Below are 27,068 nucleotides of genomic sequence, written 5' to 3'. Positions count from 1 at the left end.
GTGGAAAGGAACATTCAATCTGTGGCTTTTTCTCTTTATGATTCATACGTCCCAGTACTAAAAGCTCTCTTGTTGTAGCTTTCCTCTCTCCCTCAGTCTCCCTTCCTCTCTGTTTCTATAAACTCTAGCTAACAAAAAATATGTTTTGCCCTGGCAACCAAAATATAAAGTATATGTGCAACAAACTATTGTCCAAGTATTCCAAACTAACCATTTATCGCTACCTCCGCATGCCTTAACCATTACTCGAGACAGAGACATGTACAAGAAAGAACCCCCAGTGAGGGTTATTGAAATGTCCCACATGACAGGTGCATGACTGCTTGTGAAGCAACAAACAAGACAGATATCAGGTTAGTCGGGCAGATTATTTACTGCCTGACACTACTGTAACATTCCACAAAGGCAGCAAAAAAAGTTGAGCGGACTACATGCTTTCTTTTTAGTACTGACAGTCAAAGTGTCAGGTAAGAATTTAGTCGAACCTTGACCTGAGACTCTTCAAGGACTTTGTCACACACGTCACAGAAGAAATTCTGGAAATACATCAAAACATTGTTCAAACATCTTCTAGGATATAACAAAACCCTTGTTCCGGCTTTCGTAATGTTTCACTAATGTTAACAAAAAACACCAGCTCACAACTGGCCGTAAGTGTTAAATTCTTATCAAATATCTGTAACTGCATACTCGATGTTCCTGGTTTCTTTGCATCGTCTTCTCTGTATTTCATAATCACATTTCATGATCTATATCCTAGGTGTTTCCAACTTGACTAAAGTACAGACACAAACAGAAGTTGACAGACAGTTGAGCAGGTTTCTTTTGAGAGGTATTTGCTTTGGTCTCACACCTCATACCATTGTGAGTAAATGGGTGCTCAGTAACAGGTATTCCTGCACAGGAAAGGCAAATGAAGCATATCAAGCTTTAGAACAGAATCACAACCATTCCTCACAATCTTCAACACGGGGTGAAAACATCAAATACCAATTAACCAATAACACTATTAATACAAGTAATGCTGTAACTATAACAACTATGTAGCTGCAACATTAAGCATTATTTGAACTCTACACTACTCATCTTAAATAGTTTAGGACTCATTATTCAGGATGTGTAACAAAAGTAGGCTTTTTATGGTCTAACATTTCCTGATACTCACTTACAGAACAGTACGGCTGTAGTGATGAGAACTGTGTGTCAGTATATACAAACTTTGTTTAGTATACATTCTCCCTTTGGGTGGGTCCAAACTGTTTAGAACCACAAGGGATAAAAGATCAGGGATTTCCTACATAAAACAATTAGGGACACTGTGAGATTACTAATTATCAGAGGAAAAAAGCCAAATGTTTCTACTAGTACTAAACACTGTATATTTTTGTATTTTGAAAGGTTGATAAGGCTTCATTTGTACGATTAAATATCAATAAACATATCAATGTTTTCTCAAATCCTTCCATATTCTAAAAAGCTCAGCTACAAATTAATTTTATGTCACTCTTGCTGCCACTGCGATGTTGGAGGACGGCTAGACTCCTTCCAAGCCCCTCTCTGCTCCTTCAGTAAATGAGAAGCTGAAACAAAGGTAGAGGCCTATACGCCACCCCCTGGCCAATAACGGCGTAGATCTTCACCGAATATTTTAAAGAATGTAAGCGAAATCATTATAGTTTGAAACGATCAAAGTAAATAAAGTATACCTAGTGAATGCACATAATATCTAACCTAATTAAACTTTAAACAATCATTTTAATGAAATAAACAACTCATGACAGTGCCAGAATTTTAACTGTTGGTTTGCTTATTGTTAAACTTACCGGAATTGGCTTCGATTTTAGAAATCGCAAGTGAACAACAGTTAGAGCTATCAAACCTCACGCATGCCTCATCCTCATTTCGTAATGTTTTTTGTTTATGACTTGCGAAAGTAACTTGTCGTTTTTGTTAGTTGCAACCACCTGAAATTAACATGCCTGATTACACTGTGGCGGACGCCACCTGTCGATCATAATATAAAACGCTTGGCTGCTTAGATCAGATGTAGGCCATTTTTTCTGTCCAAAACAAGCAATCACCAGTACGAATTATTTTCAGTCATCAAAAAGGATATTACTTATCCTACATTAACTTCGTTGATGACGAGTGTTATTGCTTTTCATAAACCTCTGACTTTCACGGTCATGTTGTAAGTGGAGATCTAAGAAAATGGCGTTGTGCAGAATTGGATTGTCAATTGTCAGTGTGGTATCCTGAATATTTGTCAAATGTGATGCCCATTAAATATTTTATAATATATTTGACAGAATGAGCTAATACAATACTAGCATATTGTAGCCATAATCCATCAGACATTTTTGGGAGGTATAATGTAGCCAAATATGAAAACACCTTAAAATTAATCAGGGATGATCAATCTTATTCTGAAGCTTTTTCAACAGTAGGTGTGAGATCATTGTAGACTGGGGAAACATGAGGTGAGGATAACCTTACTCATCACTAGGTGTGTCCCTACTCACTAAGCATCAACGTAAAAGGTGGATCACAGTGGGATAGAGACAAAAGAGATAGAGAAACAGAGAGAGAAAGAGAAAGAGAGAGAGATGACCTAATACCCGAGAAAAGCGATGAAGTCATAACCACCTGACTCATATTCCCAGTTGAGATCAGATCCCCCAATCACAATACCCCTGTGTGTGTGTCTGTGTGTGTGTGAATGAGAGTGAGAAAAAAGAGAAAGGACAGGGGGTAAGAGGAAGTGTGTTTGCTAAGGAAATTGTACGTCGTATTTTTCCTTGACAATGGAGAAGAATGTTAAATCAAGAGGTGGACAATTCTCAGCCACACACGAATTTACATAATACGCCAAAATTAAGTAATGCATTAAATATCCATTACTGGTTTAACTCAATGAGGAATGTTATGTGTCTGTATTTGTAGATTGCTTTTCTTTCAGAAAATCATAGCATCCCATTGACAATTTGTTGAGTTAAACAAGCATTGACACAGAGCAAACCTAATACACAAAGTAATACAAAACTTGTTTACTGGTCAAATTTCCCTTGTGAAATATGTTGATAATTGTCATTGCTGTGCGAGTCAAATGATCTGATTATGGGTTATCTGAAATAATCTGCAATTACTGATCCTCTTACTGAGGGATTGTGTTGTCCTCTTGCCTATGCTACTGCAACCTACATCATTAGAGTAAGGTATTAGTGTAGGATTTAACATCATACGCATGACATCATACACATGAATTCTTACATCATCCACAAGTCCAGGTTGACGGTGACACCAGAATCTGGCACTCAGCCAACATGTGCTCATATCTGCCTTCACTTGACAGCAAGGCCCCCAAAATGTCATGAAAAGGACATCTGGCCATGCACGTCAAAGGGATGCTCTTTCAGGGTTGTTTTATTTTTTTTACAGGCTATTACGTCCTTTTTCTTAGACAGACAGTCCTTTTTCTGAGTCAGATACTGTCTATATAGGTGCATGTGGTGTTTGCATGGCTTGCTGGACAAAGAGATGGGTTTTGTCTAAGTGGCACAGTAAACCAAAGCATGTCACTAGAGATCCAGCCACCCATTCAGAATGTGCAGGAGGCAGACGGAACGAGCAGTCAAGCAACCAGATGGTGAAGATCACTGAGTTTTTTCTGATGTGCAAGTAACATGACCTCAGCACTCTACATTTTACAAGTGTCCTGAAGTGTGTCTCTTTCTCTGTCACACAACCCTCCCCCCACCTTTACACACACACACACACATACACCCTTCTATCTCTCTGGAATATACACAAAGAGCTTACTTTTTTTTAAGGTAAAAGCTAGCGTACAGTATGGCATCACAATCAGTGAGTCAGATGGACTGGAAGCAGGGGCGTAGCCAAAATAATCTTATTGGGTAGGCCTAGAAAAATAGGGATAGGCATCTTTTCAGTTTTTTTAACTTATGTACTTTGCAATTTTCACAAATGTTTGCATTTATATTAGATATTTTCGTTGTTGGGTAGGCCTTGAACAAATTGGGTAGGCCTGTCCTACCCAGGCCTACCCGGGCTACGCCTCTGACTGGGAGTGAAACTTGTACCAAAGTAGATTTAGAGGTTATAAAGGTTATGTTCAGGAGAGAGAAAAAAGTTACTAATACGGTATCATCACAAACAAGCCTACAACAACCCAACTCACCCAGACAGACTAGGGTGTGTGGGAGAAACATAATCCCTGATCCATCCTCTTTATTGATTGGGGCCTTGGGCTCCAAGCATACACCCCATTAATGGAAGCAGATGACCTCTTGGACACACTGCCTCTGTGTGTCAATGAGAAGCTGGCCCCTCTCCAGCATCTCCCCCGGAGCCCCACAGTCTCCCCAGTCCCCAGTCCCGTCCGCTGACTAGCAAGGAACGGATAGACTCCAGCCCGCCCCGCCCCACCCCCAACTGGGAGCAGATCCCCCCCCACCCCCCATAAACACACACAACCCCGCCCCCCACAACAACCATTAGATTGTTGTTGATGCCTTTATGTTTGGATGAAACAACAACTTTTTCAATCATGGTCTCCTTCTGGCCACCATAAATTTGCCCTTTGTGGGATTTAAGGGCATACAACACACCAACTATAACCATGTACCAAGCACCTGTACCAAAAGCACATTACAGCACCTATGATAGTGTACATCCCCATGGTTTCTCAAATGCAATTCTGTTAACTGACACACATACTTTATCTGTTGTAGTTATTGTTGCTATTATGAGTACAACCCAATTATGCTGCCTGATATGGACACATGTACAACTAATCAGAATTTGCTCAGCAACGCTCAAGTCCTCTAATCTGCCTAAACAGCAAGCTCAAACATATCTTTTGAAAACATGCAAAATAGGTTACTTACAAATGATCTGAGGAAAATAATAACAAAGATGAAACTGTATCCAGTGCAAAGTCCGCCAATAGATGATATAACTACATATTAATTCATTTGAAGAATTATCGATCATGTCTGAAATAAATATAAAGTAAGAAAGGATGTGGCATCCGGAAACATGTAGAAGTGGCTGTTACAAACAGTTACCGCTTAAATGAGGTGTTTCATCTATGAGCAGGGTGATATTCACATGCTTGACAGACCAATGCGCCTCATGCCACCCACATAGGTTACAGTAGGGATAAGAAACTGTACTGTTGTGGCATAAAAATTTGTCTAGATGCTGACATACAAAAATAATGATATCACAATTATTTTCGCGATTATTAATAAATAAGAATGTTCTATAGTATTGAGAACTTTTGTTTTGTTTACGATGCTTGATTATTATTATTATTCTACATATTTTGTGTATAGTCGTTATATTTGCATTGTCATTATTATCATCGTTAATGTTTTCATTATTATTATTTTTACCATGCACATGTCTTTGTGTTATTATACAACCATGCCGCCAGGCGTGGCTTCTCTCGAGGACATTTTGACAAGTCTGTTGTACAGAACACATGGCGCGGTTCTTTGTTCACGGTTAGGAGCAGCAGCCTTGCTCACGGGAAATAAAATGTGAGGGATTTTATGAAGATCCCCGCTGCATAGTGTCTGCAACGCCTGTCTGACAACTCCCTTTCTCTTCTCCTCTTATAGACCCCCTCCTACATAACAACCCCTGCGCAACGACGCCCGAGACAACAACGCGATGACCTGCCGCAACCCACGGCAAGAGGGGTGGGCGGACCCCCAAAATATGTCGCTATTAACTCCTTCGTCCTCAGATGAGAGAATTAACCCAAATGTGCACTTATTAGTATTTGCGCAGAGACTACCTCATATATATATATATATATATAACAAACTACGATTCTATTCCAGAGTCGATTTGTTTTTACTTTTCTTTATATAATCCTTCCATTGGATATTTGAAGTTGGCAAGTGGCCAGCACTGTTAACCAAATTCACTTTGCTAACAAGGTCTGATTTTGAGTTTTGAAAATGTGCTCCTGCTGTCTGTAAAAATCGATTGATGATTATAATCTTCCCAGAATGGTATGTAAGTAGCCTATTTAAGAATGCTGCGGTCTTTTGAAAAACAGAATGAGTCGTATTGATCAAAACGCATGGGGGATAGAGACAAAGGAAAAGGTGGAGGAAATGTTTCCCTTCTTTCCAAAGGTGAAAGAAATCGCTTGGGTAAGATTCTGAGATGCCACAGGCTTGGGAATGTGAGATGGAATGGTAAACGGGAAGGCAGTTCGTTCAGCCAAGGAGGGGACTGCAAGACCAGACGGGGTGGAGCATATAGTCTCTCCGTGCAGACGGCCTTGTGTCCCGTTTGCCTTGAGCTGGGAGAGGACTGTATTGAAAGTATAGGCTAGCGGACAGGAGAGAGGGGGCTGGTCTATGGGAGGGACTAGCGCAAAGGGGGAATTGGAAGGAGGAGGAGGGGGCGGGGAGGCGGCACGGGTGCTGTTTCTCCAGTCTCTTTCCCCAGTCTTTGTCTCACACTCTTTTGTTAGCCATGCCTAGCCTGCTGGTTCTAGCAGGGATCATGGAGAAAAATGGGGGCTACGGCGGGGATCTAGCCGGCTCCGGATTCGGAAGCGAAGGTCTCCTTGTGCCACCCGATGAGGAAGAAGACGACTCCCGTGCCCTCAGGGTCGCGTTGGGCCAGTTGTCTCTGTTGGGGCTCGGGGAAGGCGAGGACGGCAGCGGGGCTCCTACAACGGGAGTACAGGACAGGAGTAACAATAACAATAACCATCATAACCACACTAATAACGTTGGAGGGGGAGACTCGGTACTTTTGCAAGGAAAAAGCAAGTTATGTGCCCTGTATGAAGGCTCTTCAGCTGAGACGAAGGGACGAGGCTGCAACATAACAGAATGCGTCCCCGTGCCCAGTTCTGAACATGTGGCCGAAATAGTCGGGAGACAAGGTAAAGACTACGACCAAAATGTTTCAGTCAGAAGTTATGAATTTGATACTAAATTTGTCTCACTGTGGCTCCCATGTTGTTTTTGTAATGTCCTATAACTGTTACCTGGTGTTATTGTCAAAGAAAAGGGAGTGGTGTTCTTTTTTTGTTGTATTCCACCGAGACACCATGCAGACTCCCTCACTGGCCTTTGTAACAAATGTTAAGTTTCCATACTGTAACAAGAACTCTAACAATGTTGCCATCGGGTTCTCTCTTATTGTCTATTAAGCGAATTTTGAACATGGGGAGACACAAAGCCTGAGAGTAACCGTTACCTCATGGGCGCATTATTATACATCCACGCCATCAATGTCAGCTCACAGACGCACACTTCAGGCAGGGATAGCACTTGCTTCCTTTGTCGTCTGAAACGCGCGAGACAGTTCAAAAACGCAACGTGCTAGTCTACGAGTAAGGGAATGTTGTTCTTCCCGAAATGTTTTGAAATATGCTATTGCAAAATGTGTATAGCATAGATATAATGTAAAAAAAAAAGCATTTTCTATTTTCTTTCTTTGCATGCCGTATTTGTTCATTTTTATTGCGAACTGACCCAGTTAATTGGACAATGCCAATATGGCCTAAATTATTCTCATTTAATTCTCAAATTCAAAAGTTGTATCAAAAATTCCTGTCAGTTGTTGCTGTGTAATTTGAGTGACTTTTGTAGACCTGGACTTGAATGACAGCAGTTATCAAACAAAGGTGTGAAAGTGGTGGGGTAGGTGGGTATGGGGTACCTTATTGGGCAGTGTTACCAGTTGCCATACGGGATGATCCAAGGAATTGAGGCGTGACTCAGCGAGAAGTTGGACCAACATATCCAGTTCTTTGTTGGTTTTTCTTTTGTTCTTTGTTTCAAGGTGTAAGTGCTTCTCCTCAGCCATGCACTTTAATACTCTTACAGTTATGATCAACTAATCAATTTTCTTCACACAGTCAATTTAAGTGACCATCCCACAACGGGGAAAATACGTTTACAGCTTCTCAAAAGAACATTAGCATACTCTGTATCTGAATAGTGGTTGGACTGCACCCATTGTTGACAGGCTGTTGTGATGAGTCTGAAAAGAAGAGGGGGCAATGAGCAGGGATGGATAGAAGCACAGGCAAGGAATTGTAGTCACAACAAGGGCTCCCCCTGAAACCCATTGCACTTCTACTACATTACATTGTTGTCCAAATTGTGAAAGGTGAATTATGTAGATGAGCAGGAGACCTTACTGCTGCCCATCCACACCCTTCAGTCCACAGTAAACCTTTTTTATTGTTTGTGGGTAATCACAGATGAACATGCCCCCACTGTCTCAAGTTGGTCAAAAGCAATCAACCTCCCAGATGTGGATTTTGTTATGCCACTAAGTGCCCCTCCCCTCCCTGTGTGGCTCATGTTTGTCACTCGGAATTTAAGCTTTGAATTGTAATAGGGTAACTGAATGCAGCCGCAGGGTGGACTCAGTGAGCACAAGTGCAGCAAAGGGCTTTTGCCATGACTGAGAATAAATGCGGATTTGGATGGATTTGAGATGATCTTCTTTTGATTCAGGGCCTCGTTAGTTAGCTCATGTTGAACACCTCCCATTCATAGGGTTGACTTCTGCCTACCTGGTAAATCTGGCTAATGGAGCATCCCATTGTGGAGTGGCAAAATGAGCGTTTTTCTCCTCTATCAAAGTCATTGTAATTGATTACGGATGTAGTGCTTGTGTCCGGAGATACAACGTTACTACTCCAGTGTATGTCCTTTTTTACAGTTCAAGACATGCACCACTGCATGCTCTTCAAACGACAGACATGGTATAACATTGAGGAAGAATCTAGAAGTGTTTTAGATTTTTTGTATATAGTGGCAGTAGATGTGGGTTCAAGTGAATTTCTTTGAACAATTCTCCTCAACCACTTGTCTCACTTAATTAATAAATCAAGACTTTCATCTTTATTTTTATTATATTTGTTTAAGTTGAAAGAATGTGCGATAAATTATTGTATGCAATGCTCTTAAATATCCTGAAAGATTATATTCACATATTTGCAGCAAATAATCAAATCTAGCTTTACAGGGGATATCTTACATTTGAACAGATTCTGCTTTAGAGCGTTCTGTTCCCTGGTCAGTGCTATCCATGTTTGTGAAGTTGGTAGTAAGTGTGGCTTTTTAGGAGCATTAGGACACATGATATAGGTCACATGATATTCAGTTAAAGGCTAGCTGACTGGTGTTTTATCCATTACTCCACACTGCTCACATATTTTATTTTTCTTATGTAATGATGCTTTGTGACCGGTTGTAGTATAGCGGTGTTGTTAAGTGAGATCATCATATTGAATTAATGGTTGGTGATTGCTAAGAGGCCAGATATAGAGCCTGTCCATGTGGTAAAGGCAGGATCTGCTTTCTAACAAAGGTGTTTGTTTTGTGAGGTAATATAAACATGAAATTCTGAATTAAAAGGCTCCACACTCCAGATCTGTTGATGACACAAGCTCTTTAGTGGAGTGTGTTGTATGTTTTAACTATTGGGTGTAATGTACACACAGCATGCCTGGATCCTTACCTCCTGGATAGTCCTCTCCAAAATGACTCACTTATGTTGTCTTCTATGATTTATACTTATGCCAACCTCAGTGTTTCTGCTTAAGGTAATTTGACATGAAATATAATTATCCTGCACTCTTTCCCACAATGCTCTCCCACAAAGAAGAACTGACTTATAGTATGCCTTTACACCATCATCAATAGGCACAAACGGATGTAAACAGTAATTGTATATTGATAGATCAGTGCTGGATATTAGACTTGTAAATCCTAAAAGCGTTAATTTATAGTTGATTTATGTATAATCTAAGCTATAGAAAGAATTCAATCTTGCGCCAAACAATTATCTCTCAGATGACCATTGCAAACCGGTCCAAAACTACATGTATTTATGAAAATATGGTTTGTTCTTTGACTTGCTTGTAAACTAGTGCATTGGTGTCGATTGCACTCCCTAAATGCTTGCTCTGTATTTATTGCCATAAAAAATGTTTTAACACAAACATATGTATGTGTTACGTATGTATGTGTGAGTAGTCTTCCTCTTACTTGGTATGCTGTTATAAGAAATATAACAAAATATATATTTTTATTAGACTTCATTCAAACTAACGCCGCTGTGTTTTCAGGTTGCAAGATCAAAGCTTTGCGGGCCAAAACCAATACCTACATCAAAACTCCTGTTAGGGGTGAGGAGCCTGTGTTCCTGATCACGGGCCGGAAGGAGGACGTGGCTCTGGCACGGCGCGAGATCATATCTGCCGCCGAGCACTTCTCCATGCTACGGGCATCCCGCAACAAGCTGGGTGTATCCTTCAGTGGCTCGCCGCCCACACCTCTCCCAGGGCAGACCACCATTCAAGTAAGAGTGCCATATCGAGTTGTGGGTCTGGTTGTTGGACCGAAAGGTTCCACCATTAAACGCATCCAGCAGCAGACATGCACCTACATCGTGACCCCTAGCCGAGACCGTGACCCCGTCTTTGAGATCACAGGGTCACCGGGAAACGCTGAAAGGGCCCGCGAGGAGATCGAGGCGCACATCGCTTTCCGAACGGGAGGCCTGCACGACCACAACAACGAGAACGACTGCCTAGGGCCGGATGGCAGCAGTGGGCCAGCAGGCTCCGGGGGTCTGGAGAGCCGCCTGCAGCAGGTGTGGGGGCTGCAGGGGGGCCAGCGCAAGCCGCTCACCAGCAGCTACCGCCAGAACTTCTCAGACGCCATGGTCGGAGGGGGAGGGGAAGTAGGGGGAATCTACAGTAAGGGCAACTTCTCCAGCTCTGGAGAGAAGCCATGCTCTTACTTTGGTTCGGAGGGCACCCAGAGCTGGGGTGACCCGGACTACCCCAAACAGGTGGCTTTCTATGCCCAGCAGCGGTCCAAGAGCTTCGGCGGTCTTCCCCTTCCCCTGACCAGACTCTCCCCTGGCCTGCCCGAGCCCTGTGGTGGAGGAAGCACAGCCAACTCTTCAGTTACCAGCATCGCCGCTGTTGCCGGCTCGCCCCACGCCCAGGCCCGGCGTGCCCACAGCGAGCCCACCTCGGCCAGTGTTGGCTTCCCTGGGCGCCTCCCTGTGCCGGACTCTCCACCGGCCATCATGCGGGACTGCATGACCTGCTTTGAAAGTAAAGTAACGGCTGCCCTGGTGCCCTGTGGCCACAACCTCTTCTGCATGGAGTGTGCCATCCGCATTTGTGAGCTCAACCACCCGGAGTGCCCTGTTTGCCACACCTTGGTTACGCAGGCCATCCGAATATTCTCTTAAGGAGAAAACATCAGTTTTTATCATTCGTTTTGTCACAGTGTTCAATAATTATTTACTGTTATTAATATGATTATTATTATTATTATTCTATGTACTTTTTTCTCAAAAAATCTAAAAACAACAAGCAGATATTTTAGAAGGCACTGCTTGCTTTACTAAAAACTATAAGAAATATTTTTAATTTTTTCTTTTATATATATATATGCATATATATTTTATAAAAGTTTTGTTTATAAGAGAAGTATAGTACCTAGCATTTTCCAGTTTTGTTTTTTACTGCTGCAGTTAATTTTTTCATTCTTTTCATGTATGAATTACAGTGGTCAGACGTAAATAGTAATGTGAACATTTTATTCAAACATTTATTTTACCATTAAGTGGTTCTGCTAGGTTCAAATTTGCTTCCTAGAACTCAATATGTGCCAGAAGGATCTGGGATGTCAAAACAGAAGAAGGAAAATATTAATTCCTTCATCGCACCTTACACATGTCTTAGATTCAGATGATTGTCAGTAATCTACAAAAAATTTGGTTGCTAAAGAAAAGGTTATTTCGCCCTATTCTTTTCATGGAAAATATGGCATGAAACTAATTGAACAAACTGTTATTTTATTGAACAAAAGTCTTTATTGGTTACAATACTGCATCTTTGACAACCATATTCCTACTAACTGTCACCTCCAATATGTTAATAATACATGGCGACAGTTAGTATGTGATTTATTTTTCATTGCAGTTATATTTTGAAGTTCATATCTGGAGTTTGATGAAAAGTTTCTGTAACTTTGCTCTGTGTAACACTTGGGCAAGCATGTGATTCCTAGTTAGTGTAAAGCACTGATTTAATTTTTGATGCCAAAAGTTATGGAAATCATCCAGTTGGATAGTACAGGAGATCTGTCTACCTGAGAAACCACTTAACCCACACTAATTAAGTTGGATATTGTCACTGAAGGATACATAATGCAACATTTGACTGGCATTCATTTTGTATTCAGGGTAAACAAGAAAAAATTAGGTATTAATATGTAGACAGAAGCTGAAGAAAACCTTTGGTATAGTATGAAAAGGATCAATCAATAGCGTACCCCTAATACAAAAGTATGGTGTCTATGAACTCAGAACGGGCTGTTACACTCCAATTAATTACCAGAGGAGCAGGTGTTTAATAGTGCACTGGGGATGTGACTTGAAGTTGAACATCATTTTGGGATCTTTCTCTTTCGGTCTTTCCATGGGAGTGGCCTTTTTTCCCCTCCTCTGCTTACTGTTCAATCGCGAGCTGTTGAGGGTGGTAATGACCGCAGCCGACCCACAATGCATTGCCTCCCAGAGTGGGCCGTATTGTCTGGACCCAGCAGTGGTGTAGGCCCCAGAGTGCTCGGACACGGCCTGGAGCGACACATTCGTAATTAGGCAAATGGGCTGGTCCAGGTGCGGACTGTGTGGGGACCCTGGTGCAGTGTGTGGGGGTGCAGGGACAGGCTGCTGACCGCCCCACCCCACTGCTTCAAGCAAAGAAGGGGCTAGTTTGGGTGCAGCTGAGCGAAGGGGACCCCTCCTTATTGGATCCCTCCCTCCGCCCTGCCCACCCTCCCTCTTTCCTTTCCATCTCTGCTTCTCTAAGCTACCCCTACTGGGTAGAGGGGCCTCCTTTGTCCTACCACAAAAAAAGCTGCATCTTAAAGAGACCAACTGAACAGGTTGCCAGCTTACTGGAGCAAGTGGACTTAAGACCAAGAAATATCATCAGCCATATCAGTAAATATAGTAATTGCCCCCTGTCAAAAATGAGTCTTTTACCACAAATTTTTAAAATGCCTGTTTAAGTAGCTGAAACAGTTTGATTAGCATTATCCAAGCACCAAATCAAATACTTCTGCGGGAAAACCTGTTTGTGTGACAGAGTGCCAGGGAAGATCAAAGTTTCCAAAGACCCTTGCTCTTCTTCAACCCCCTTCCCCCACCCCCTTTCTCGCTCTACCCTACTGTATGGGACATCCTGCAGCTGCCCCCTCACGTCTGACATGGGGCACAGCCAATGATGGGCCAGCTCCAGGCCTTCAGATTGAAATCAGATGATCGTAATTGACAGGAAAGCAGAGGAAACGCCCAATTTAGGCACCACTCATGCTGAATCAAATTACACACCCTCTGTCTCTGCCTTAGCCCCAACTCTGGGATTTTAGAGGGTGGGGGGGGGGGATTAAAGCTGTTGAGGGATAAGAGAGGGCTTTTTGGACGGCAGGGGAGGAGGGCCATTTCGACAAAAAGAGAAGTCGCATTGCGGTCATTTATTAGATTTTTGGAGAACTGCTTCTAAACATGCTAGTGGTAACAAAACACATGTTGAAGGTGTGGCCGGTCTGCCTAGAAGTCCACCAGATTGATCCATTGCTTTTTTGGATACTTTTTGCTAAGCTTCTGTCCATCTAAATAGTTACAGTAGATGATTGCTTCTAATGCAAGATGGCAAGAGAACCCTCCAAACCCCTAACAGATTGGTCTGTGGACTGTGATGAAATAGCACTGTACTCCCAAGAAAAGTACCTACATTGTATTACGTTATGTTTAGTGATGAATCAAAGTTCACTATTTATAAATAGGAACATTGCACAGCATTTTGGCCTAAACTTTTCATGACAGTTTTAAGGCAGAGTAACGCTATTCTTTGAATACATGTTTTTGTTTTGTGTTGAGACTTATATAAATGATGCCTACACTTTCGCTAAAAATGTAGCAACAAAGGCCTTTAATAGTATTGCCCCTTAAAAACAAACATTAGAGAAAGTTTTTGTTCAGAGAAAGAATGTGAATAAACCAGTTCAGTGTGAGTGACTAGGATTAAAAGGTTATGACAAATTAGGAGTTGTAACACTTTACTTATTATAAAGTAAAGCACCTTAATACAAAAAAAACAATACCAAACCGACCACTGATGGGTAATTTTTGTCCATAGAGTTTGACAGACATGCACATAAGGTTTCCCTATTACGACATTATTGATTATTGCTATTCCTAGTAGTGGTGATGTATGGGAGATGTCTCATCCATAAAGTCAATTCTGACAATGTGTTTGAGTTTGCACTGGTTACAGTAAAAGACGGCTTTGAGTGTCTCCCTGCGTTGGAGGCTGGTAGAAGAATGAAGAATGAAGCATTGTACTTTATGAGATAGGATTCTGAGCATCTATGTATATACGTATATCAATACATCCAGTTTAATACCTACTGTAAGTGGGGTCTTTTTTTACAAGGTAATGTCCTTTTGACTATCTTATGGTATAGAATTCGAAAAAAGAAAAAAAAAAGATTTTAGGAGCAAGGATTTATATAAATCTTCATCATCCTTTAAAGATGTATATTAGCTTGAGCCATACATAAGATTGTAAGTAAATTAATTAACTTAAGTATTTCATCAAGTCAAAATTCAAAAAGGAAATGACCTACACAATAATATATACTGTAATTATACAGTTGTGTCTTGCATATGTGAATCTATCTATATATGAATCCCTCCCCTTAATTATGCAGGGACTGATGGTCTGAGTTCTAAATTGTTCCGATTTTTTTATCAATCAGGTTTTATGTTTATTAGGAAAATAAATAATACTACTAAAAAGCAATAATACTACTACAGTACAGAAACCATTTTCACAAAATACAATAAAGTAATTTCAAACTATTTTATGCCATCCAGAACAAGACATTGATTCACTAGGATGTTAGCCAATTTCTGTCTCATATCTCTTAACATTTTAATGTTTGTAAAGGATAAGAAAATAACTTCTTACTTTCAGTCATTTCTTACAGCTTTTCTCCCTTTCAACTTAACATATGTCTTGAATTAAATAATTGGTATACAAGCTGTGCAAAAACAAACTTCAGTTCAAGGAAGCAAAATTTGTTTGAATACAATATCTATTATTTAGAAGAAACCCAGTGCACTGTGTAAGTAAGCATTTCAATCTTAACGTGCAGTGCTTTTCAAAAGCATAATATGAACTCTTGAGGCATTTCCTTTTTGAAAAAAAGGCAGTTGGTAACCCCTGTTGTGACGGTTTGTGAGGTAAAGACATGGTTGAACTGCGTCCATAGGTGGACTGTATCCAACAACGTTTTTCATACTGTAATGATTTTGGTGCTCATGAACAATGCACATTATTTCCTTTTTTTTAAGTAGCATTTATCTAATATTATTACTTTGTATGTACTTTAAGTTTAGGGAGAAACATCTATACTTAACATAAGCATATCATGAAAATATATTTTAGTGTTTAAGTTGTTGATAAATGTATAGTGGCTGACTTGATGGCACAACCCAATCATTTTGAAGTACTCATCATAAACATGTTAGCAACTTAAAGAGAAAGTTCTAAGTTCCAAAATAGCCAAAGAACAGACTTATAGGTTCATAACTATTCTTACGCTTAAAATAGAACATGTAAACAAACTCTCCTTGTAATAGAGTGAATATGTTTAGTTCAGCATAGTCCAGTCCAACAAAATAATATTCCTATTTACTTAAATCATAGTAGGTCAAAGTCTCACGAGCTTCAGTCAATCAATAGCTGTGATATAAGCATATCATATTTGTTCTCATTAATATTTATTTTACAGTATTAGAGGCATCAGTAGCAAATGAATCAATCACTATCCAAAAAACAACAATCATTGCATTTAAACCTATCGGGTGTAATTACTCAATCTCAGTTGGTTTTATTGCCAAGAAAGAATAAATGTGTCCACCATGGAACTTTTATAATCCCAGTACTTAATGTGAAAAATTAACTGTCTAAGGAAATGTTATATTCCTTTAATACAAGCAGCCAAGGTAACAGATGTTTGATAGTCCGACATTTAATTTCCATTCATGTACTTGCCTGATTTCAAAGATGCCACTGTAAACAGTATCTAATATGTGTGATAAGTTGCCAGTGTGTAATAAAAGCCCTATCCTTGCTAAGTTTAATGAACGTAAAACCATTGGTTTCATATATTATCAACATTATAGTTTCTGGAGGAAATGTGTTCACCGTGTTGAGTTTCAGTGCATGGTATTAGTGTAGAACAGTACATAAGATGTAACAAGTAATATTGATTTGATACGAATATTGCATCAACATTGAACAAGGTGTATAAAAAGCTTTAAATACTGAACATTGATTACAACTACCTTGTTGTGTAACAGACTGATTTAAAATCATGGCTTGTGATGCATATTTTCACCAACTCCACCAATATAGTGTACTCTTTCATTCAGTAAGTAAATAAAGAAATAGTATGACTCTTAAAGTGATACCTACTTCAAAACTAAGTTCTTAAAGTATTCACATAGTTATGCGAAATATTTTTTAAGCCTATTATATTAACTATAGAAACCCATATCACCTTCCGTCTATAAAAACAAACTATAAAAATCCTTATCCATTCATGTAAAACAAAAACAAAAAAAATGTTGTGCCCCTTTTTAAGTGGTGATAGGAAATCCTTACTTAAATCAATGCACTTAAGCAATTCTTCCAACCTATCAAATTCACAAGATGAGTGAGTAATGCATTTGAATGTATATGATGACCACTAAACTAATGCACTCCTTTTGCCTATTGTGTTTTATCAGTTTCAAAGTGAGCTTTAAGTTTTAGTTTGTTTTGGCAAGAGCTTGGCAAGAGTTTCACAACTATATTTAAGTTCTTCCACATTTATAGAAAGTAACTTAAAACGAAAAAAAAAATCGTATTACAGTTTCTTGAAAATCTATTTTGCTAACATGGGTTATTATTTCATAGAGAAAGGAGGAAAAGTCAGTATCTGGATGTTATTTATGAAAATTGTAAAATGAAACAACATATTTATGAGTAACCTCAATACATTTTGTTTTGTTTTTTAATTAAAAGTACAAGAACTTAATATATTTCTAAACACAAGTCAGTTTCTACTAAGAATAAAAAAAATTAAGGAGTTATGAAGTTTTATTTATAAAAGGTATGGAAAAAAATCACCACCATATATTTCAGTGTAAATGAAATTAAAGGTGATGCAAATTCCCCATAATTTATATTTTAACTTCAGATATGCACAATTTCAAACAGCAGTGCATTTACCAGCAGGATTATGACAAAGTAATATAATATTTTTCAGATTGGAGGTATTTTACTCATAGCGTCAATTTTGTGCCTCAACTTCTGTTTTGAGTTGGCACTGTCATGTGCTTATAGCTAACCATTGCCCTTAAACTAAACCCATTTAACTGACTGAACCCATTACATGTTTCCTCTTAACTTGCTTCCATCAATCTCAAGATTTTTTTCTGCTATTACTGCATTTGTTATGATTGCTACATGAAGAATGAATGGGCAGTTATTTTCCTTAACAGAGGGCAACATGTAACACATTCATAGCATAGAGTCACATGTAAACAACTTCGGAGCCTTTGTGATGAGTAGGAACAGACAAATTAGATCGGAGAAGAATCAAAGCCTTAATGAATGAATGGAATAAGACATCAACAGTTGGGCACATAGGCATACTGCATAGTTGATCTATGGTTAATGGTCACGTACACACACACCAGCACACTCCGACACATTCATATCCGTAATAGTTTGCATGTATTGTGTATGGTCACATACAGTAGATTGGCTGAGCAGCACAGATCTTTTGTGTTATGGATTTAACATAAGAGTTCATGGACTGTTTTCCCCATGTAGATTTTCATAGTTGAAGCCCCTTTGCAATCAGAAATGACGATAGGGATTTGAGTTAAAGCAAAGAGAACATTTCAGTCCCCGGACATTCCCTTGTATTTTTTGGGCTTGTCAGGTTCTTCAAGATGAAGAAGACCTGGCTGTCTATTACACTCATTGATAACACTAACTACAATTCTCAAAGCAACAATTAAAACCATGTCAATTGATTCATATTTATGTTAAATTGGCTGATTTACTGTTCTCTGTAATAGAGAAGGGGGCTGAAATGACCTTTGAGGTCAAACTCTGACGTCATCCAAAGGGGCCAATACAGTCATGTCAAAACAATTTGTCTTTGATAGTGTTTCAGATTCTTCCAGCACAGTAGATTTTTCATACCGGTCTTATAGTGGTCTTAGTGCATTAGTTTTGGGCCAGCATCCCCTGGCTTTAGTTTCTGGTTTCTCTGTGATCAGTAAAAAGAGGGTTTGCCATAAGGCCATCTATGGCTGGCCGTCACTTTGAAGAAAAAAGAAAAAAAAAAAGTCTTCTTTGAACTCTGTTACAGTGCACTATGCCCACACGTGGCATGTGATACCACAGGTTTATTTCTTAGAACATGACTTTTGTGAATTACATTTTTTAAATATTTTATTAGTGTATATGCGCCATATCCGTTTTTTTCTTTGATATTTTTTTTTTTCAAAATTCAAGATGTATTGTAAATGTTTCTAATAAAACAAAATGAAATCATCTTAAACTGACATTATTTTTGTATTTGTATGGTGACAAAATACAAAGGAAGCTTGGACACTCATTTCAATAACTAATTTTTACAATCAGAAAACATCCAGACTTCATAAATGTAATTTATTTATACCATTGTGATCCAAATATACAGATATAAGAATTGCTATTTAAAAACATACCTTCAAACCATTCAATTCAGCATTGAGGAAGGGACCAGAAAACACAACATTGTGGAAAACCTAAGCAGAATGTCAGTCTACACGTTTGTCCTTTACTGTGAAAAACCCATCTCGAATGCCTAGCCCTTCTCCAAACCATGCAGACCTATAGATACTACCCACTGCCATACCCATCCAAACCTATAGCCACTAACAAAACTACACTGGCCCAGAAAAAAAGAACCACATATAAAAAGACCTGGACCATTGATGAGAGATGATCCCAAAAGGCATGATCCTGTTCCAGTTACATACAATAGATAGGGCAGGTGGCCAGTGGATGATTTCATAGGAAGGAGGCCCTAGGACCATCAGAGACTACTGGACTGAGTGGCCCTACGACCTGTTACCTCTGTAACATGATTGGCCCATCCGTCTTGCCAAGCGGGCGGGCAGCGCAACAGGCTCCATTCAGAAACTATGGTATGGGCTACTGCCACCCACGCTAACCCATAAACCTTCATGTCTTCCTAGCCACAAGAGGGGGGGGGGGCTGTTGAAATGGCTAGATGCAATTGAAATCTAGATGCCCCATCGGACTACATTGAAAAATAAGAAACAATAAAATGGTAAAGGCAATTCCGGTCTGGACCGGACGGATGGGTTTGAAACACAAGCACAGGTTTTCCTTTCTCAGTTGTGAGCAGAGTTGTGTGAAAGAAAAATGTATCTGATTGCAAACCTGACAAGATTGTCCTGTAAATTTAATTGGACTAACATATTTTACCAGGTACAGAGGATAACATGGCTTTATTCTGCCCCTAGCCAAGGGTAGTTACATCTAATAACTTGATCTTAAAATGATTGAATTTCCAGTGAACACAAGAGAACCAAAAAGACAGAAAAACACCCTTCATATTGAGTAAGCAGCATCTGATTAGAGCAAGACAGTGTTGCACTTTTGCACAAACCCTCAGATCAAACATAGTGTTAAATAAATATCATTGGTACATTGACCCTAATACATTCAAGAAGAGGAGACTGATTATGGAAAAAGGGCGGTCGCAATTCAGTGAAGTTGGTCCTTTCTTGTACTGCTGAATGTTAATGCTTTCGTCTGTGCAGTGGGACTGCACTTATTAAATTATACCTTAATAAGAGATCAGTTGACTATGCCTTAAGCACACAAATGTGGAAAAATTGCTCTTAGGGGGATGATTCTTATAATATGCAAACTTTCTTATTTTATTCTATTCAGTTCATGTCCTTCAGCTTTAAAGCTGATCAAAGGGCACCCCAATGTAGAGCGCTTTCCATCGGCCCGGGTTCGATTCCGTCTCGGGTCAATTGTGTTCGCCTCTCTCGCCAATAAAGATACCTTAAACTTCATCCCTTTTTATTTTATTTTTTCATTTTTTTACGCTGATTAAGTAAAAGGCAGAGCCATAGAGGCTAAAAATAAAAATTCTATGGTCAGACTCCTCATTAAAACAATACAACTAGAAGTCGGGGACTCTTGGTATCCCATGTCTGAGTCGGCCGTCTTTTATAGCCTCTATGTCTATCTGTCTGTGCCTTCCAGGTCAACTCCTCTGCCTGCTTTCTTTGTCTCTGGTTCTTTTGGGAGGGTAAATACAACATCCATACCAGTTTCAATGTTCTATCTTCTCCCTCCTCCTCTACCTTACTGCTCGCCCTGTCTACCTCTTTGTCCCTAGCCTGTGTTGTCCGTGTGGTCTTTGTGGTGGCACAGGGTGGCAGGGCCTCAGTTGTTCTGGCAGCACGCACCCTGCTTCGTGGCGTTCTGTGTGGGTTGCACAGTGATGGGCACCACGTTGGAGCTGGGTGAGAAATCTGCATCGCTGCGCCCTGACATCTGCCTCTGGGACACAATGTTGTAGATGGCTGTGGAGGAGAGAGGGAGAGATGTGATAAGGAGTTCTGGCAAAGCTCCAGTCTGGAAGAACCTGCACTGTCTACCTGTATGTTGATGGAACTGTAATGCCGCCAGTCCCACAAGTCCTCTTTCTGTTTATACATTTACAAATAAACATGAACACAGGGAAATGAGTTGTATTGTGAATGGGTATGCGGTTTGAAAATGGGACAATGGACCGACTCATGCAGGTTGCTGACTATACTCACTCCCTCCTCCTGATCCCAAATTAGAAATACATGGCGAGCTTACCTGTGGTCCTTCAAAATAACAACACCAGAACTGACCTTGGGTCATCCACTGGGACCATTGTCTGCACTCACCATGTCTAGCGGGTCAAAGGGTCTCCAACACAATTCCTAAAGGTCTGAGCGCCTGCTCTGTTCTATTCCCTTAATTAGATAATTTGCAGTGTTGTTGATTAAGTGTGCCCGGCTGGTTTGACGTTTTACTGAATTTAAAATTAACGCCAAAAACAAGGCATGGGCTTATTAGATAATTGTACAAGTGATAGTTTAGGATATTTGGCCGAGCACATAACTAAGTTCAATGAGATACGGAGACTGACAGGCAACTTCTATGAATTGAAAAGGTAGTCTACGGTCTGGAAGAAGACTCTATTTAACAACTCTTAAGGAAATGTCCGTCCAATGCATGTTGCCTTCTTAGATAATGAGCTATAGGCTACTAAGTTATTCTTATGTAATTTACACCAGTTCAGATTAACTATTCAGAGCACATTCTTGAGTGCATGGAAAAGCAAATGCCAACACTACATGCCCACAACTTAATGGAAGCTCTGATCATGCCTGATTGACCAGTCATTAGGTTTCGTTCTTTTTTTTAATTGAACAGTAATTATAGCTTCTGGTTGATAAAATGGATTTTGCCGCCATCTACTGGTGGTTGAGGGATTACTGGTGTTCAAAGGAACAGACAAAGCGTCCTCTGTGGGAGCATCGACTAAGCCTGGTCCTAACCAGACTCTCGTACATTTCATTTGTACATAGAAGCAAAATCTAAATTGAGTGGAAGTACATAGGACGGCAGAGCCAGGCTAGCATTGACTCTCTTTTAAATTGAAATCATGAAATAACACGAAATAAACACCAACATGCAGTTTTTTGGTTTGGTTTGTGCATTGCAACAAAAGTGTTGTGGCATAGTTGTACTGAGGGTGCACACTATACCTGTGAGGATGGTCTGAAAAGCCAGTTCCACATTAGAAGAGTCTAGCGCTGAGGTTTCTAGGAACGACAGCCCATGTTTCTCTGTGAAATGCACAAAAGTGTTAGAATATGTCCGATTATTTTGCCGTATTATGACTGTTGTGTGTCATTTCTAACCACTTCATAACAAATCGCTCTCTTGACACATGGAACTACAAGTCATAGGTGACTACAGTATACTTGTGTAACTTACTCTGGAGGCTGTTGCACGCCACAATGTCATTGTCTCCTCCTGACTGTAACTAATCACTGTGATTTATTTGTAAGATAATGCCTGTTTACATAGAGTGCACTGTACACTGTACCACAGTTTGCTGCCTTGATATATGGGACAACATTCATGTCTCAGCAGGACGTTTACTCAACCAATTACTACGATCAGAAAAACAAGGGTCATGTGGGGCTCAACATCAAAGGCAAACGCATTGAGCAAAGCTCTTGCCAGTATGTAAAAATGAGCCGAGACACTTTTCAATGCTGGAACACACAAGCATCGGCCCTTTTACAATGAACCGTCTCACTCAAATTTACTTCATTCCAAACTATCAACAAGAACAGTTGCAACTGTTACAAGAGTTTTAACTCACTAACACGGAGTAAGATTTTAGGACTGATGTGAAGTCTGCACACTGATCCCATCCGAACTGATAAGCCAATGTTGTGGCTATGATGACTGCAGCAGTTGAGGCAGCTGATCTACAGTGGTTTCTAGGGGGTTGCTATGGCTGTCACAACCACGTCATGTCAGTCAGTGACTGAGATAGAAACTATGTTGTCCCTATATCAAAGACGCCCTACAAGGTTATAACAAAGTATATACACATGTTGCTTGGTTCACTGCAGAAAACAAGGATCTAGTGAGTCTTACATCCTCAGGACAAGATTATCTCTGAAACACAGGAGTCACGAGAAAAATAAATAAATAATGATTATGATTATGCTCTATGGGTGTTTAGGTCCAACTTGTCTTCAAGCTAAGTCTACACTACACTTCCAAGTTTGCTACTAAGAATAAGCATATTCTAAATGCAAAACAACTAGGCTATGGTTTAGGCATAATGGTCTGGCACGGTGAGAAAAGGAACGGAAAAGATCAGTGTAAAACATATTCCAAGAACTTCTTATTTAATGAATTTGATCAATTTATGGTTTAAAAACCACAAACATCGTCCGCCAAAGGGCTGGGTCTTCGACAGAACACAAAAGCCACAGAGTGCTCCAGTAGCGCATACCTGCAAATGCCTTGGCCTCATCCGTCGGTACGGCCCGAAGGTGACGGAGGTCGCTCTTGTTCCCAACCAGCATGATGACGATGTTGCTGTCTGCGTGGTCCTGCAGCTCCTTCAGCCAGCGCTCAGCATTTTCGTACGTCAGGTGCTTGGCGATGTCATAGACCAGAAGAGCTCCGACAGCACCGCGGTAGTATCTACATGACAAAAAGAATCAACACGGAGGAGGAAGTACGGACATGAGAGAGTATCCTGTGCGGACGGGTGGCTTCAACCTCCAGTCAGGTCATTGAAGGTTGTTTTGGATGTTAAAATCCAGCTTCTATAACCCCCGTTGTCGGTTGTTGGGTTTAACCCCTTGTGTTATCTTCGGGTCGTTCTGACCCATCAGTCATTGTGACCCACCGTCGTATTGCGACAACTTTACCGCATACAAAAACAAAGTGAAGCATTTTCTTTTAACCGTTGGGCAGTCTCAAACCCCCCACATTGTTTTTGTATCGGGTAAAATTGGGTAAACACAACGATGGTTTCGTTATGAACCTTTGGGTCATGTGACCCGAAGGTAGCACAAGGGTTAATCTATGCGAGTGTGCTCACGCGGAGGTGATGGCTCTGTAGCGCTCCTGGCCGGCCGTGTCCCAGATCTGGGCCTTGACGGTCTTGCTCTCCACCTGGATGCTGCGCGTGGCAAACTCCACCCCGATGGTGCTCTTGCTCTCCAGGTTGAACTCGTTCCGGGTGAATCGGGACAGCAGGTTACTCTTTCCTACACCTGAGTCACCAATGAGCACCACTGGAAAACAGAGAGACACAAAGTAAGTATCAATAGAAAAATCGACAAAATAACAAGACCTATAAGGAAAGAGAATCCAGTCACAAAGAAAAAGATCAGATTCTAGGCAACAATAATAGTGGAAGTATATTCAAAATGTTGGTCCCAACATTTCAGATTTACTTTATGGGCTTTGATATATTTAGTCTATCCACTTCTTCATTGTACACCACCGCTAAAAAAAACCTGAGCCTGGGGCATAGGAATACATTCCACATACTTTTTATTTAGAAAGTCATTGACGGCCGCATCCTCGGTTATAAAAAAAGCTTAAGCCCCAGCTCACAACCACACAATTTGAGGAAATAAGAGTTGGTTGTTAATTGTTGAGGGTTGTTGACTAATCATCCACTCTACTTGAACAGTGTTTATCCAGTGACACACCAACATGAAGGAATACACTTGTGCAAGACAGTCAGGTAGAAACTTGTCAGGTTGATGTCAATGTCAACCAAATGACTGGGCTGACTCAACAAGAGAGAATCTGTAGAAGGTAGTATTAGAAACTAGCACTAGAGAGAGAGAGAGAGAGAGACATTTTTGGAAGTGGAAAAACAAAAAGTAAACCAGGAACCTAATTTCCAACGGATTGGATCTTATAACAAATGATAACAGAGAAGTTCTTCATTTCCCTACTTGTTTACTGGGGAATAATACCATTACAAAAACAACACCAGATGCATTTAATCAACATAATGATAAACATGATAACCACTGATTACACACCCAATGCTCAAGGTCTTATTTAGGCTGCAAGACAAACTACAATCCATGTACAAATCAAGTCCAGTTAAAAGACATGGATGTGTCAAGATAAAATCATACTTGTAGCTGACACATCAAGAGCAGGCTAAGTTCCAGAGCAGTTTGGGGAACATGAATGGGATGGGTAGGACTTCAATGAGGAACTTGGTCAACTGGCCATGCAACACCTACCCTAGCAGTCTGTTAGGGAGCAGTCTATAGTGATTCAACCACTCACCTGACTGACTCATGCTAACCGTGAGGGGTGCAGTAAATAAGCAATTAAAACGATTCACAGAACAAGATCGGTCTGCTAACGCTGGACCTGGTTGTCGACCGGAAACCAGTCTCCATGACGGCCAACAGAGAGTCTCCCGGTCCTGTCCTACACCTATAAAGTTCAACAATGGATTTTGGTGTTTCAAAACCCATTGACACTGTATGACTATGTTTAGCCTGTGTTCTGCTCCTCTCTCCCACCAACCGTCTCTGGAGGAGGGGATCCCTCTCTGAATTGCTCCTCCCAAGGTTTCTTCCATTTTTTCTCCTGTTGGGAGTTTTTCTGGGAGTTTTTCCTTGTCTTCCTTGAGGGTTTAGGTTGGTTGAGGGGCAGTTATATGGGCGTATGTGAAGCCCTCTGTGACATGCTTGCGTGTAAAAAGGGCTATACAGATAAATTTGATTTGAAGAAAACAGTAAGTCAGAGACTCCAGATGTCTCTGGTAACGTGGCAGATAAACAGTATTGCTCTTAATTTTTGTCCCCTTGGCCGAGAATGTTCTTGCCGTGCTGCACTAATTTCAGATCAACTTTTGCTATTACGCCCAAGCCATGGCATTTTATCTCAATGTGACACGTTAAATCTTTTCTCTGCATTTGGTGACCGACACGTCACAGTCTGTCTCTTCATGCAGGTCTTTCCAGTTTGGCGACACATGCTTGTTTAGTGTGCCATTTCTGAACAAAAGACCCTGTGCACATCGTTTACCATTGTTCAGGACAGAACACAAGGGAAGAGACAGACAGGATGATTTCTCTCAAATTTTATTTTACGGTTACTTGTCTCCTAAATGTGGGGCACCATGACATAGTGTCAGAGTTCCTATGTTTGATGGAGGCCTAAACCATTTCCTCAAAAAACACAAGGTTTCAAAATGGGTACTGGTTTTCTTATCCAACAGTAAAAGTTCAGGTTACTACTAGGCTATAAGTGAGTGACGACACAGAGGGGATTGTATTTTGGTTCATTATCTAACAAGTAGCCTCTGTGATGAAGCAACTTGAGTATTTTGATGTGTCATTATCCTTGTAGTAGTATATGACACTTTGTTGGCCAATAGTCCAACTGTCTCCCTTGATGATTGCATCATTGGCCTGTAGGATGATGCCTGCACAACAGATGCCACTTAATGCCATATGTCGTGTACTTGGATGTTAGAACTGTCGCAACCTACAAATCTGAAGGCCTATAGTAGGCTGTAATAATTTAGATCACTATCATCCGCACAAATGAATGCTGCCCATCGTCCAATTAAACTTATACAAGGTATATGCCGTCAAATATTTGTCGGATGTCGTTAATGGGTAACACGGTCAGTAGCGAAAATAAATTACTTCGTTGAACAACACTAAGCGTTTGCGACATTCTCGTCGTAAAACTGTTCAACCGACTTTGAGCTGTCCAGTACGTAGCAACAACACGAAATGAAGTCGACATAGTAAGGTCAACACGATTACATGGTCAAAAATGGTAATGCTATGTTAGTTCATAGTCTACATAGCTTACCTTTGAAAAGATAGTCATATTCGTCTTCTCTGTTCGTCATCTTTTCAATTTGTTTCTATCAACGCAAATGTTCAAATTCCTCCCGATCTCGTTTCTCTGTTCAACAACCAACTTCTTGGTCATTTATCTTGCGACAGATCGCTGCTTCCCTGAAACGAACAACCAATTAGGCTCCAACTTAGAAGCAGGAAGACTATTATATTCGGCAACTGATGTGACAATCCAGCTTAAATCAAATATATTTCTAACATCAGTGCTTATTTTTTAATCATAATTTATCAAGGAAAACTAAACTATCTTCCGAAAAGTTTCGTCTCTTTCTGACAACGTTCTGGCATTTGCCATTTCCGAACGACGTTACGTCGAGTGCCTAGGAACGCCTCTTGCTCTGCTTAGACTGGTCAATGGACGCAAGACACCTGTCACTAACTCA

At 40.5% G+C, this 27,068-nt stretch overlaps 2 protein-coding genes across 2 annotated transcripts; one reads left to right on the top strand and one right to left on the bottom strand.

Moving 5' to 3' along the window:
• The first annotated feature begins 182 nt into the window (after positions 1–182).
• mex3a (mex-3 RNA binding family member A) lies at positions 183–20,340 on the top strand. Its single transcript, XM_047043602.1, has 3 exons — positions 183–650; positions 5,646–6,934; positions 10,142–20,340. The coding sequence occupies exons 2-3, from the start codon at positions 6,517–6,519 to the stop codon at positions 11,278–11,280; spliced, it is 1,557 nt and encodes a 518-aa protein (XP_046899558.1). The 5' UTR covers positions 183–650; positions 5,646–6,516; the 3' UTR covers positions 11,281–20,340.
• Positions 18,820–27,013, bottom strand: rab11al (RAB11a, member RAS oncogene family, like). Its single transcript, XM_047043612.1, has 5 exons — positions 26,636–27,013; positions 23,871–24,066; positions 23,274–23,467; positions 22,003–22,083; positions 18,820–20,781 (listed from the first exon to the last, which is right to left on the bottom strand). Exons 1-5 carry the CDS (start codon positions 26,673–26,675, stop codon positions 20,642–20,644), a joined length of 651 nt encoding a protein of 216 aa, XP_046899568.1. The 5' UTR covers positions 26,676–27,013; the 3' UTR covers positions 18,820–20,641.
• Positions 27,014–27,068: the final 55 nt, after the last annotated feature.

This window comes from Hypomesus transpacificus, chromosome 2 (assembly GCF_021917145.1).
Source record: "Hypomesus transpacificus isolate Combined female chromosome 2, fHypTra1, whole genome shotgun sequence".
Lineage (NCBI taxonomy): Eukaryota > Metazoa > Chordata > Actinopteri > Osmeriformes > Osmeridae > Hypomesus > Hypomesus transpacificus.
The sequence above is the reverse complement of the archived record's forward strand: the minus strand, read 5'-3'. Positions and strand labels throughout refer to the sequence as shown.